The sequence below is a fragment of the Doryrhamphus excisus genome, chromosome 11 (genome assembly GCF_030265055.1).
Source record: "Doryrhamphus excisus isolate RoL2022-K1 chromosome 11, RoL_Dexc_1.0, whole genome shotgun sequence".
Classification (NCBI taxonomy): Eukaryota; Metazoa; Chordata; class Actinopteri; order Syngnathiformes; family Syngnathidae; genus Doryrhamphus; species Doryrhamphus excisus.
The window spans coordinates 19,376,904-19,392,987 of record NC_080476.1 but is presented as its reverse complement, the minus strand read 5'-3'; the positions used below and the strand labels follow the sequence as shown (position 1 = coordinate 19,392,987).

General features: G+C 35.9%; 1 protein-coding gene across 2 annotated transcripts in view; it reads left to right on the top strand.

Annotated features, from left to right (window-relative positions):
- Positions 1–16,084, top strand: part of LOC131138558 (neural-cadherin-like) — a 148,022-nt gene that overhangs the window by 86,531 nt on the left and 45,407 nt on the right. For both annotated transcript variants that reach the window (XM_058087570.1, XM_058087571.1), the window contains exons 19-22: positions 1,483–1,576; positions 6,914–7,098; positions 8,452–8,681; positions 11,003–11,280. In XM_058087570.1, coding sequence (XP_057943553.1) covers positions 1,483–1,576; positions 6,914–7,098; positions 8,452–8,681; positions 11,003–11,280 — 787 coding nt within the window. The remainder of the gene's footprint in view (positions 1–1,482; positions 1,577–6,913; positions 7,099–8,451; positions 8,682–11,002; positions 11,281–16,084) is intronic.

Below are 16,084 nucleotides of genomic sequence, written 5' to 3'. Positions count from 1 at the left end.
GTAACAACAAATGAACAAATGTTTAGGCTGCTGGGTTCAGAGGTCCAAAACAAAAGAAAAAAATTAAATTAAATTAAATTAAATTAAACAAAAAAAACTTAAACTATATTAGGAAAGCAGGAAGTGAACAAATGTAACAGTTAGTGATTGTAAAAGATGGAGATGGAGGGGTAGGATTTAATAAGCTTTGCTTATTATGGAATTTAATTTAATTTAAACAAAAAAAAAACTATTTTAGAAAAGCAGGAAGTGAACAAAAGTACCAGATGGAGGGGTAGGATTTAATAAGCTTAAAATAAGCTTTAAATAAAATTAAATAAAATTAAATAAATAATAAAAATTAAAACAAAAAAAACCTTAAACTATATTAGGAAAGCAGGAAGTGAACAAATGTAACAGTTACTGATTGTAAAAGTACCAGATGGAGGGGTAAGGTTTAATAAGCTCTGCTTATTATGGGATTTAATTTAATTTAATTTAATTTAATTTTAACAAAAAAACTTAAACTATATTAGGATAGCAGGAAGTGAACAAAAGTACCAGATGGAGGGGTAGGATTTAATAAGCTTTGCTTCTTCCTACTCCTTTCGGACATGTGGAACTGGGAACTGATTATGGGATGCATTCAATTGTAATCTGATACATGTTCAAATGAAATAAAACCATTACCATTACCATTACTTTTATGGACATAATACAGCCGAGGCGTTGGGGGGTTTTGGTTTGGTGGCTGCTGGATTGGGTCTCTTGCTTGAGGCTGCTGGGTTCCGAGGTCCAGAACAAATTAAATAAAATTAAATAAAATTAAATAAAGTCAAATAAAATTAAATACAATTAAATAAAATTAAATACAATTAAATACAATTAAATACACTTAAATTAAATTAAATTAAATTAAATTAAATTAAATTAAATTAAATTAAATTAAATTAAATTAAACTATATTAGGAAAGCAGGAAGTGAACAAATTTAACAGTTACTGATTGTAAAAGTACCATGAAATAAAATCATTACCATTATTTTTCTTAATGCTGCTGCATATGCTTGTCTTACCAATTCAAGGCTCCTCTGCATATCACATTACAATATTCGTATATGTTTTTTTTTTTATGCTCTAAACTCGTTAGTCTTTAACTGCACACACATCTGCATCAAAGTAGCGTACTGCTAATCGTGGAAAACAGGAGCACTGTGACTCATCCGGGCCGCCGTTGTTTACCCAGCTCCAGTTCTCCGGCACTGCGGGCTGATAATAACATAATCCATACTCAGATAGACCAGCTTCCTGAAGCTCTACAATCTCTGAAGTGGAGCGCTGGGAGCCTATTCATCTAGCAGTGGGCTCCGCCGTTATGAGCATAATAAGTAGACACCGACGCAAAGAATGCAAGATAAGGAGATAAGTGTTGGCATCAGCAGAACTTGTCCCTAAAGAACATGTGTGTGTGTGTGTGTGTGTGTGTGTGTGTTTACCTTCAACAGGAAGGATGGCAAATGCAGAACTGGGGAAGGTGTATGCGCTCGATCCCGATGACTGGGACAACAAGACCTACACTCTGGAGACGAGTGCCGCCAAGTAAGCGGCGTATTTAATTTCCGCTTATCATTGTGCTGTCATTTTTTTTTTTTTTTCGACTTTTTGTCACTTGAACACTGGAACATCAAGACGCAAATCGTGTTTGGAGGACAAGACATAAAATAGACACTAAAAAAAAAAAGATGTCATATCAATGTGGACAAAAAACGGCTCCAAACTAACCGCAATACTTGTTTGTTTTCAAAACAAACTTCACATAACAAAAATTATTATTCAAATTATTACTCGCATAACAAAAACATCAAATAACGGCAAATAAAATTTCATGGTACAGGGAAGTTGTAGCCAAAACTTTTCCTGACACAGAGCAAATTTGTTCAGCGTGTAATCTGCTCCAATGGCTGGACGGGACCAAAAAAAATAAAATAAAATAAAATAAAATAAAATAAAATAAAATAAAATAAAATAAAATAACGGAAAATCAAATTTCATGGTACAGGGAAGTTGTAGACAAAACTTTTCCTGACACAGAGCAAATTTGTTTAGTGTGTAATCTGCCCCAATGGCTGGATGAGACAAAAAAATAAAATAAGATAAAATAAAATAAAATAAATATCAAATAACGGGAAATAAAATTTCATGGTACAGGGAAGTTGTAGCCAAAACATTTCCTGACACAGAGCAAATTTGTTTAGTGTGTAATCTGCCCCAATGGCTGGACGGGACAAAAAAAAAAAAAAAAAAGATAAAATAAACATCAAATAACGGAAAATCAAATTTCATGGTACAGCAAAGTTGTAGCCAAAACTTTTCCTGACACAGAGCAAATTTGTTTAGCATGTAATCTGCCCCAATGGCTGGACAGGACAAAAAATAAAATAAGATAAAATAAAATAAAATAAACATCAAATAACGGAAAATAAAATTTCATGGTACAGGGAAGTTGTAGCCAAAACTTTTCCTGACACAGAGCAAATTTGTTTAGCATGTAATCTGCCCCAATGGCTGGACGGGAAAATAAAATAAAATAAAATAAAATAAAATAAAATAAAATAAAATAAAATAAAATAAAATAAAATAAAATAAAATAAAATAAGTTGTAGCCAAAACTTTTCCTGACACGGAGCAAATTTGTTCAGCGTGTAATCTGCCCCAATGGCTGGACGGGACAAAAAAATAAAATAAGATAAAATAAAATAAAATAAACATCAAATAACGGAAAATAAAATTTCATGGTACAGGGAAGTTGTAGCCAAAACTTTTCCTGACACAGAGCAAATTTGTTTAGCATGTAATCTGCCCCAATGGCTGGACGGGAAAATAAAATAAAATAAAATAAAATAAAATAAAATAAAATAAAATAAAATAAAATAAAATAAAATAAAATAAAATAAAATAAAATAAAATAAAATAAAATAAAATAAAATAAAATAAGTTGTAGCCAAAACTTTTCCTGACACGGAGCAAATTTGTTCAGCGTGTAATCTGCCCCAATGGCTGGACGGGACAAAAAAATAAAATAAGATAAAAAAAAGATAAAATAAACATCAAATAACGGAAAATCAAATTTCATGGTACAGCAAAGTTGTAGCCAAAACTTTTCCTGACACAGAGCAAATTTGTTTAGCATGTAATCTGCCCCAATGGCTGGACAGGACAAAAAATAAAATAAGATAAAATAAAATAAAATAAACATCAAATAACGGAAAATAAAATTTCATGGTACAGGGAAGTTGTAGCCAAAACTTTTCCTGACACAGAGCAAATTTGTTTAGCATGTAATCTGCCCCAATGGCTGGACGGGAAAATAAAATAAAATAAAATAAAATAAAATAAAATAAAATAAAATAAAATAAAATAAAATAAAATAAAATAAAATAAAATAAAATAAAATAAAATAAAATAAAATAAGTTGTAGCCAAAACTTTTCCTGACACGGAGCAAATTTGTTCAGCGTGTAATCTGCCCCAATGGCTGGACGGGACAAAAAAATAAAATAAGATAAAATAAAATAAAATAAACATCAAATGACGGAAAATAAAATTTCATGGTACAGGGAAGTTGTAGCCAAAACTTTTCCTGACACAGAGCAAATTTGTTTAGCATGTAATCTGCCCCAATGGCTGGACGGGAAAATAAAATAAAATAAAATAAAATAAAATAAAATAAAATAAAATAAAATAAAATAAAATAAAATAAAATAAAATAAAATAAAATAAAATAAAATAAAATAAAATAAAATAAGTTGTAGCCAAAACTTTTCCTGACACGGAGCAAATTTGTTCAGCGTGTAATCTGCCCCAATGGCTGGACGGGACAAAAAAATAAAATAAGATAAAATAAAATAAAATAAACATCAAATAACGGAAAATAAAATTTCATGGTACAGGGAAGTTGTAGACAAAACTTTTCCTGACACAGAGCAAATTTGTTTAGTGTGTAATCTGCCCCAATGGCTGGATGAGACAAAAAAATAAAATAAGATAAAATAAAATAAAATAAATATCAAATAAGGGAAAATAAAATTTCATGGTACAGGGAAGTTGTAGCCAAAACATTTCCTGACACAGAGCAAATTTGTTTAGTGTGTAATCTGCCCCAATGGCTGGACGGGACAAAAAAAAAAAAAAAAAAAAAAAAAAGATAAAATAAACATCAAATAACGGAAAATCAAATTTCATGGTACAGCAAAGTTGTAGCCAAAACTTTTCCTGACACAGAGCAAATTTGTTTAGCATGTAATCTGCCCCAATGGCTCGACGGGACAAAAAATAAAATAAGATAAAATAAAATAAAATAAACATCAAATAACGGAAAATAAAATTTCATGGTACAGGGAAGTTGTAGCCAAAACTTTTCCTGACACAGAGCAAATTTGTTTAGCATGTAATCTGCCCCAATGGCTGGACGGGAAAATAAAATAAAATAAAATAAAATAAAATAAAATAAAATAAAATAAAATAAAATAAAATAAAATAAAATAAAATAAAATAAAATAAAATAAAATAAAATAAAATAAAATAAAATAAAATAAAATAAAATAAAATAACGGAAAATAAAATTTCATGGTACAGGGAAGTTGTAGACAAAACTTTTCCTGACACAGAGCAAATTTGTTTAGCGTGTAATCTGCCCCAATGGCTGGACGGGACAAAAAAATAAAATAAAATAAGATAAAATAAAATAAAATAAACATCAAATAACAGAAAATAAAATTTCATGGTACAGGGAAGTTGTAGCAAAATAAAATAAAATAAAATAAAATAAAATAAAATAAAATAAAATAAAATAAAATAAAATAAAATAAAATAAAATAAAATAAAATAAAATAAAATAAAATAAAAAATGTCACTTTCAATTTTCACTTTATATATATATATATATATATATATATATATATATATATATATATATATATATATATATATATATATATATATATATATATATATATATATATATATATATATATATATATATATATATATATATATATACGTAAGCGTCGGCTTCCATCCACGAAGATCCACCATATTGTTGTCAGGCCAGCGATGCTCAATGACATTCAGACATAAACAGCCATACATGCACGATTATACAACTACTTAGTATTCATAAACCAGCAAGATCCGATAAGAAATACCAATTGCATATTTGTTTTATTCATCTAAAAACGTCTGACAGTTACCATAACAACCATTAAGCTCTTTTTGGAGAGCTTTTTGAAGCTAAAGAGTTTGCTTTTTTTCTGTGATTATTATTATTATTATTGAGTTTTTTTCACCCAATTTGCATACGCTCCCTTCTGGAAAAAGTCCAAGTCGTGCTGCTGAAATTCCTACCTGTCAGTTTGCCATCTGTCAGGTATTTTCCATCTGGACTAGAAATTAACTAAGAAATGGCATTGAGCAGAACACAGGCTTCTACCAAGGACAAAACATTAGGAACATGTACCATGCCAGTAGATCGGGTTGTCCGACTTTATGACATATGAAAATCAACATGAAAGGATGCAATTTTGGAGTTATATATTTTAATTATATATTTCAAGAAAAAGCATCTCAGCTTTTTGATTTAAGTGGAAGGAAGGAAAATCACATTATTAATATCAACTTGTTTTTTTTTCAAATTTTGTACTTTTTTTTTAATTTTCCAAATATTTCAACTTTCTTCTTAAATAATCCTTGTAAATTTTGTTTCCATAATATTTATTCCCCAAATATTTTGACTTTATTCCCATAATATTGTACATTTAAAACTATTTTTTTTTAATTACAACTTTATTTTGTTGATTTTTATTATTTCTTTTTTTTTTAGATATTTCAACACTATGCTATCAAAATGACATTTTTGTAAAGTTTTGTTTGTTTCTTAGGGGATTCTGACGTTTAAAAAAAATCAATCTCCTTTAATAGTTCAATTTTATGCTGCTAAACTTTTTTCTTGTAAAATTATGAGGTTTTCATAATATTCTTTCATTCATAATATTTTGACCGTCTTGTATTACAACCAACCACCTAACCAACCAACCACCCAACCAACCAATCAACCAACCACCCAACCAATCAACCACCCAACCAACCAACCATCCAACCAACCACCCAATCACCCAACCAACCACCCAATCAACCAACCATCCAACCGCCCAACCAACCAACCCACCAACCAATCAACCACCCAACCAACCAACCCACCCACCAACCACCCAACCAACCAACCAACCACCCAACCAACCCACCAACCAACCATCCAACCGCCCAACCAACCATCCAACCAACCAACCACCCAATCACCCAATCACCCAACCAACCACCCAATCAACCAACCATCCAACCGCCCAACCAACCCACCAACCAATCAACCACCTAACCAATCAACCAACCAACCCACCCACCAACCAACCACCCAACCAACCAACCACCCAACCAACCCACCAACCATCCAACCGCCCAACCAACCAACCATCCAACCAACCAACCACCCAATCACCCAACCACCCAATCAACCAACCATCCAACCGCCCAACCAACCAACCAACCAACCCACCAACCAATCAACCACCCAACCAATCAACCAACCAACCAACCCAGCCACCCACCGACCAAGCACCCAACCAACCCACCAACCAACCAACCAACCAAACACCCAAACATACCACCAACCACCCAACCAACCAACCACCCAACCAAACACCCAAACATACCACCAACCACCCAACCAACCAACCACCCAACCAAACACCCAAACATACCACCAACCACCCAACCAACCAACCACCCAACCAAACACCCAAACATACCACCAACCACCCAACCAACCAACCAACCACCCAACCAAGGACTTCATGTTCTCTGCTGCTGTCCTCTCATTCAACAGATACTTCAGTGTGAATCGGAGCTCCGGCGTGCTGAGCATCCGACAGAACACTCCGGCGGGGAGTTACTGGATGAGGGTTGGGGTGTCAGACGACGTGTGGCCCGACGTGATATCCGGGGTCAGAGTTCATGTGAGAGATCTGGAGGACAAGGCTGTTCTGTCATCCGCTTCGCTGCGTTTGACAGGTAATGTCTGAGCTCTCTGTTTTATTTTTCCATTGGACACAAAGCAGAAAATGTGCTATCAGTCATAGACATTTTACCGTAACTGTTGAATTTAAATTAAATTAAATTAAATTAAATTAAATTAAATTAAATTAAATTAAATTAAATTAAATTAAATTAAATTAAATTAAATTAAATTAAATTAAATTAAATTAAATTAAATTAAATTAAGAAAGCAGGAAGTGAACAAATGTAACAACAAATGAACAAATGTTGAGGCTGCTGGGTTCAGAGGTCCAAAACAAAAAAATAATAAATTAAATTAAATTTAATTAAATTATGAAAGCAGGAAGTGAACAAATGTAACAACAAATGAACAAATGTTGAGGCTGCTGGGTTCAGAGGTCCAAATTAAATTAAATTAAATTAAATTAAATTAAATTAAATTAAATTAAATTAAATTAAATTAAATTAAATTAAATTAAATTAAATTAAATTAAATTAAATTAAATTAAATTAAATTAAATTAAATTAAATTAGGAAAGCAGGAAGTGAACAAATGTAACAACAAATGAACAAATGTTGAGGCTGCTAGGTTCAGAGGTCCAAAACAAAAAAAAAATAAATTAAATTAAATTTAATTAAATTATGAAAGCAGGAAGTGAACAAATGTAACAACAAATGAACAAATGTTGAGGCTGCTGGGTTCAGAGGTCCAACACAAAAAAAAAAATTAATTAAATTAAATTAAACAAAAAAAACTATAAAACTATATTAGGAAAGCAGGAAGTGAACAAATGTAACAGTTACTGATTGTAAAAGCACCAGATGAAGGGGTGGGATTTAATAAGCTTTGCTTCTTCCTACTCCTTTCGGACAATGTGGAACTGGGAACTGATTATGGGATGCAGTTTTACTGATTATGGAATTGAACTCGGGTCCTTTTGCTGTGAGGCCCGCTCTCTAACCACTCAGAGTCCGAATCAGAATAATAAAGGTCAAATTGCATGTGTCAGGTAAAGTCCTTGACATTTAAAAGCCATTCTGAGACCAGTCGAAGTCTATTAAGGCGGCTTTGAGACTCTGTCGTTTTTTTTGAAGATTGAAGATGAAATATTCTTCATATATTATTGAAAGATGGCCGCACAGATATGATTAATTTTTTAACTTAATAGCAATCCATTGTCGACTCCACCAACAAGCCAAACAATCAAAGACACGTACAAATCAGGACATTTTAGAATGGAATCGGATCAATTTCCGGACCCCCAGTTGTGGAATCATCCACTATGCAGACTTTGATCAACGCAGTAGCTACCATTGACGAGTTCTTCGTTCCCGTGGCATGAACTCTCCTATCTTTGTCTCCCAAAGGAATAACCACACGAGATTTTATCGACTCTCACACGGAGACGAAGAGTCGACTGGAGACGCTTTGGGACTTCTTGTCTGAGACGCTGTCCGTCAGACCTGGCAACATTAACATTTTCAGCATAGCCAACAGGGGGGAGGAAACAGTGGACGTCCATTTCTACGTGCTGTCCGATTCGGGATACATGCATTCAGAGAAGCTGCATGGGTTTCTGGCTGCACAGAAGAAGAAGGTACTTATATCCATTTGTATGATAGATATCGAAAAAATATAAAAATGTATCAAATATTTTTATTTTATTTTATATATAAAATAAAATAAAATAAAAATATTTTTCTTTTATTTTATATATAAAATAAAATAAAATAAAAATATTTTTCTTTTATTTTATATATAAAATAAAATAAAATAAAAAAAAATTTCTGCACAAAATAAGATGAAAAATAAATAAATCAAGAATAAAGAAAATCAATCAATCAGTAATAAATAAATATAATAATAATAAAACTACAAATAATAAAAACTTAAGAAACCACATATAGTTGCTGGGTAGACAAATTATTTTTTTCACATTAAAATTAACAAAAAAATTATTAGAGCCCTGTAGACATGACAAAACACGACTATACTCACATTTATACTTTTTTTTATTTACAACATATTGCGCAACTGCAGGGTCTTGAGACACATGCTAACTCGCAAACTAGAGCGCTAGCGACCTAAACGGTAGCCTTCAAGTTATTTCCTTTCAACTTAAATCGCCCAAAACTTACCACTTCCACACGGATAGTGAGGATAACTATTAACAGTTATTTAACCTTTAACATGAACATGAATCAAACGTAATCATTTTTTCCGGGTACATGATACCATACAGCAGGGGTCTCAAACTCAATTTAGGTAGGGTCTGGGTGAGACTGGGCCGCATCAGGTTTCCCCCCCCCCCCCCAAAAAAAACGCATTTATTAAAAACAAAAAAATAAAAAAAAACTTCGCTTTGGTTCCAATTTTCTACAATAAAAGCTCTGATAAAACTTTCCACTGTTCTCAAATATCTTAATTTTTATTTTTTACTACTTACCACTTCCACACGGATAGTGAGGATAACTATTAACAGTTATTTAACCTTTAACATGAACATTAATCAAACGTAATAATTTTTTCCGGGTACATGATACCATACAGCAGGGGTATCAAACTCAATTTACCTGGGGGCCACTGGAGCTAGGGTCTGGGTGAGACTGGACCGCATCAGGTTTTCCAAAAAAATTATTAAAAACAAAAACAAAAAAACTTCGCTTTGGTTCCAATTTTCTACAATAAAAGCTCTGATAAAACATTCCACTGTTCTCAAATATCTTGATTTTTATTTTTACTACTTACCACTTCCACACGGATAGTGAGGATAACTATTAACAGTTATTTAACCTTTAACATGAACATGAATCAAACGTAATAATTTTTTCCGGGTACATGATACCATACAGCAAGGGTCTCAAACTCAGTTTACCTGGAAACCACTGGAGCTAGGGTCTGGGTGAGACTGGGCCACATCAGGTTTTCCAAAAAAAATATTAAAAACAAAAAAATTAAAAAAAACTTCGCTTTGGTTCCAATTTTCTACAATAAAAGCTCTGATAAAACATTCCACTGTTCTCAAATATCTTAATTTTTATTTTTTACTACTTACCACTTCCACACGGATAGGGAGGATAACTATTAACAGTTATTTAACCTTTAACATGAACATGAATCAAACGTAATAATTTTTTCCGGGTACATGATACCATACAGCAGGGGTCTCAAACTCAATTTACCTGGAAACCACTGGAGCTAGGGTCTGGGTGAGACTGGACCGCATCAGGTTTTCCAAAAAATTATTAAAAACAAAAAAATAAAAAAAAAACTTCGCTTTGGTTCCAATTTTCTACAATAAAAGCTCTGATAAAACATTCCACTGTTCTCAAATATCTTACTTTTTATTTTTACTACTTACCACTTCCACACGGATAGTGAGGATAACTATTAACAGTTATTTAAACGTAATAATTTTTTCCGGGTACAGTATGATACCATACAGCATCCATATCATAACATTAAACTTTCATATCAAGGCGGGGGCCTCAAAGTAGTATCCTGCGGACCACATTTGGCCCGCGGGCCGCATGTTTGAGACCCCTGCATTAAAGGCAGATAAAAGGCTATTTTGCCACCCCGTCTTATTTCGCAGCAACTTTGTCTTTTTATTTTCTCTTTGTTCTTCCACTTGTCTTATTTTTATCTCCCGAACTGCCTTTCATCCCCGTGTTTGGTTCCGCGTTCTTTAATTATCCTGTCAAATGAAAACATGCACCACTGCTTCAGCGACGTTCAGAACACTGAACGTATATACTGGATGTAGATTAGAGTATCTTTGCGTTGTTATCTCGAAGTGCTGCCAAGTCGGTTTACCATCCTGGGTGTTCATTGCAGTACTAGTACTTCACATCACTGTCAACTCCGGCGATACCGATACTTGTATCTTTACTGACAATTAACGCTTACGTTCCACAGCTGCAGTCGCTGCTGCGCGTCAATGTGAGTCAAGTCCGAGTGGACGAGTGCGTGCACGCCGACTGCAAGGCATCGGGCGGATGCTCCACACAGCTCAACATCGGTGATTCGCCCACTCTTGTGGACTCTGACGTTTTATCCCTGGTGTCGGTGATGGTGACCACATCGGCCGTGTGTGGGTGCAGCGCCAGGGATATGATTCACCGAAGCTGCTCTTCCTACCCCGATAACCCCTGCCTCAATGGGGGAACCTGCGTGGATGCTCACGATGGGTACAGGTGAGACCAAAAAAACCCCACTTCTAGCATCCGGGGTCTACTTGGGGCCAGAATCTTTTCCATCCGATTTCCAAACTTTTAGACTTTGCTGTTTAAGCAATCCAAGCAGTCTCGTCTTGTATTTAGACTTGACTTGAGACTTGACTTGAGACTAGACTTGAGACTAGACTTGAGACTAGACTTGAGACTTGACTTGAGAACTGACTTGAGACTTGACTGCACCTGTCTTGTCTTGACTTGAGACTTGACTTGAGACTTGACTTGAGACTTGACTTGAGACCTGACTTGAGACTAGACTTGAGACTTGACTTGAGAACTGACTTGAGACTTGACTGCACCTGTCTTGTCTTGACTTGAGACTTGACTTGAGACTTGACTTGAGACTTGACTTGAGACTTGACTTGAGACTTGACTTGAGACTTGACTTGAGACTTGACTGGACCTGGCTTGTCTTGACTTGAGACTTGACTAGACTTGTCTTGACTTGAGACTTGATTTGACCTGTCTTGACTTGAGACTTGATTTGACCTGTCTTGTCTTGACTTGAGACCTGACTTGACCTGTCTTGGATTGACTTGAGAATTGACTGGACCTGGCTTGTCTTGACTTGAGACTTGATTTGACCTGTCTTGTCTTGACTTGAGACTTGACTTGACTTGACTTGACTTGACCTGTCTTGTCTTGACTTGAGACTTGACTGGACCTGACTTGTCTTGACTTGAGACTTGACTGGACCTGTCTTGACTTGAGAGTTGATTTGACTTGTCTTGACTTGAGACTTGATTTGACCTGTCTTGTGTGTGACTTGAGACCTGACTTGACCTGTCTTGGATTGACTAGAGACTTAACTGGACCTGTCTTGACTTGAGACTTGATTTGACCTGTCTTGATTTGAGACTTGATTTGACTTGTCTTGTCTTGACTTGAGACTTGACTTGACCTGTCTTGTGTGTGACTTGAGACCTGACTTGACCTGTCTTGGATTGACTTGAGACTTGACTGGACCTGTCTTGTCTTGACTTGAGACTTGATTTGACTTGTCTTGTCTTGACTGGACCTGTCTTGTCTTGACTTGAGACTTGATTTGACTTGTCTTGTCTTGACTGGACCTGTCTTGTCTTGACTTGAGACTTGATTTGATCTGTCTTGTCTTGACTTGAGACTTGACCTGTCTTGTTTTGCATTGAGACTTGACTGGACCTGTCTTGTTTTGACTTGAGACTTGACTTGAAGTTGCACGTCTTGACTTGAGACTTGAGCCCAGACTTGGGATTAAATACACGACTTTACAGACATTAAGGGTAAAATGACTTCATATAAACATTAAATCATTCTAAAATCAAAACATACAATTAAATACATAAACAATACAATTAAAATACATGATTTCAATCAATAATTCATGACTGCAGTAATGTTTGCAACATTTAGAAATATATTTTTTTTAATGCTACTGCAATGTTTGCTTGTTTAAAACAAAGAAAAAGCATAACCAGGACATTCAATCCATTAACATAAATGATGGAGATGTCTTCCAAATGAATCGGCTTCCATGGGACTCCACGGTGCAGTCAGCGTGCAGTACATCCATGCTAACATTAATGCCCAGATTAAATAAATATAGGGCAGAGGGGATTAGTCCAACTGGGGCACCCCTCTATGCGCACAACTTCTGAAAATCTCATTTAATTCCATTTACATGAACATACAAGTTGGTAGAGGCATGGTCTTCAAAGCCAGGATGCTCACCAGCCTTTTCCGCCTTTTTAAGTCGGTTGCTCTGCTGCATTGAGTCCTGTTATGGATGTATGGAACTCTGCGTATTAGCTGCATGTGTTCTGATGTGAATGCAGTAAAGGTAAAAGTACTACTTTGTGTGGACGCAGTTCATTCAAACGCTCCAGGTAGCGATGATGAAATCATGTCAGTCAGAGGTGACTGAATTTGAAAAGTTGACTTCTTGACTTGGTGAGACTTGAGACTTGACTGGATCTGTCTTGTGTTGACTTGAGACTTGACTTGAGACTTGACTTGACGTGTCTTGACTTGAGACTTGGCTTGTGTTGACTTGACTTGTTTTGAATTGAGACTTGACTGGACCTGTCTTGTTTTGACTTGAGACTTGACTGGACCTGTCTTGACCTGACTTGACCCGACTTGACCTGTCTCGTCTCGTCTTGACTTGAGACTTGACTGGACCTGTCTTGACTTGAGACTTGATTTGACCTGTCTTGTGTTGACTTGAGACTTGATTTGACCTGTCTTGTCTTGACTTGAGACTTGACTTGACCTGTCTTGTTTTGACTTGACCTGTCTTGTCTTGAGACTTGACTGGACCTGTCTTGTCTTGACTTGAGACTTGATTTGACGTGTCTTGAGTTCAGACTTGATTTGACCTGTCTTGTCTTGACTTGAGACTTGACTGGACCTGTCTTGTCTTGACTTGAAACTTGATTTGACCTGTCTTGACTTGACTTGAAACTTGATTTGACCTGTCTTGACTTGACTTGACTTGTTTTTAATTGAGACTTGACTGGACCTGTCTTGTTTTGACTTGAGACTTGACTGGACCTGTCTTGACTTGACTTGACTTGACTTGACCCGACTTGACCTGTCTCATCTTGTCTTGACTTGAGACTTGACTGGACCTGTCTTGTGTTGACTTGAGACTTGATTTGACCTGTCTTGTCTTGACTTGAGACTTGACTTGACCTGTCTTGTTTCGACTTGACCTGTCATGTCTTGAGACTTGATTGGACCTGTCTTGTCTTGACTTGAGACTTGATTTGACGTGTCTTGAGTTGAGACTTGATTTGACCTGTCTTGTCTTGACTTGAGACTTGACTGGACCTGTCTTGTCTTGACTTGAAACTTGATTTGACCTGTCTTGACTTGACTTGAAACTTGATTTGACCTGTCTTGACTTGACTTGACTTGTTTTTAATTGAGACTTGACTGGACCTGTCTTGTTTTGACTTGAGACTTGACTGGACCTGTCTTGACTTGACTTGACTTGACCCGACTTGACCTGTCTCATCTTGTCTTGACTTGAGACTTGACTGGACCTGTCTTGTGTTGACTTGAGACTTGATTTGACCTGTCTTGTGTTGACTTGAGACTTGATTTGACCTGTCTTGTCTTGACTTGAGACTTGACTTGACCTGTCTTGTTTCGACTTGACCTGTCATGTCTTGAGACTTGATTGGACCTGTCTTGTCTTGACTTGAGACTTGATTTGACGTGTCTTGAGTTGAGACTTGATTTGACCTGTCTTGTCTTGACTTGAGACTTGACTGGACCTGTCTTGTCTTGACTTGAAACTTGATTTGACCTGTCTTGACTTGACTTGAAACTTGATTTGACCTGTCTTGACTTGACTTGACTTGTTTTTAATTGAGACTTGACTGGACCTGTCTTGTTTTGACTTGAGACTTGACTGGACCTGTCTTGACTTGACTTGACTTGACCCGACTTGACCTGTCTCATCTTGTCTTGACTTGAGACTTGACTGGACCTGTCTTGTGTTGACTTGAGACTTGATTTGACCTGTCTTGTGTTGACTTGAGACTTGATTTGACCTGTCTTGTCTTGACTTGAGACTTGACTTGACCTGTCTTGTTTCGACTTGACCTGTCATGTCTTGAGACTTGATTGGACCTGTCTTGTCTTGACTTGAGACTTGATTTGATGTGTCTTGACTTGAGACTTGATTCGACCTGTCTTGTGTTGACTTGAGATTTGACTTGATCTGTCTTGTCTTGACCTGTCTTGACTTGAGACTTGATTTGATCTGTCTTGTCTTGACTTGAGACTTGACTTGACCTGTCTTGTCTTGACTTGAGACTTGACTGGACCTGTCTTGTCTTGACTTGAGACTTGACTTGAAGTTGCACGTCTTGACTTAAGACTTGAGCCCAGACTTGGGATTAAAGACACGGCTTTACAGACATTAAGGGTAAAATGACTTCATATAAACATTAAATCATTCTAAAATCAAAACATACAATTCCATAAATTATTCCAAAAAAAATGACGAGTGCAGATAAAATCATTTCAGCTGTCAAATTCACGCTTGAAAAAAGCTGATGCTCTCATTGGTGTGAGATGCTCTGTGGGGGTGGAGACTTAGTACATACGTACGTACGTAGATACGTAGCATCAGGCTTCACTCTATATAAGTCCTCCATATACCTAGTGGAGATCAGTATTCCTGACATGTGGTGCCCCCCCCCTCTGCAGAGTAAACAGAACGGGCCCCAAACGGCCTCGGTACACACAACTCTTCTAGATGGTCCTGACGTTATCAGCAAAGCCACCTTGTCTCACAGTCGGCAGAGCCCGGGACAAGAAGAGATCAGCCGGTCCATCTCCTCCATCACGGGGGTGGAATGAAGTGTTTGTCATTGATGCATTTGCTTCTCTTCTTCAGAGGTTTTAGTCCTTTTAACAACGCGGTTATTCAGCAATAAAAAATGGCGTCCAACGGAACAGTATGAGCATCTGTAGGAACTGGAAATGGAACCGAATATGGCGTCCTCAATATGGTGACCTCCATTGTTAGGTCGGAGGTTGCTGATGTTGAAGCGCAAGCTCTGCCTCTCAGTCTGTGATGTAGATCATTGCAGCTGTTTGATGTGGTGGAGGTCATTTCCCACCAAGGTCATGAAAGCATCCTTTTACGGCATCCTAAAATGGCCTCAATGGCGGATTCATGATTCATGTTTGTCTGATGAAAACCTATACGATATATTTTTTATTCATTTAAGAGTCATCAACGTGAGAATGATTGACCTGTCTTGACTTG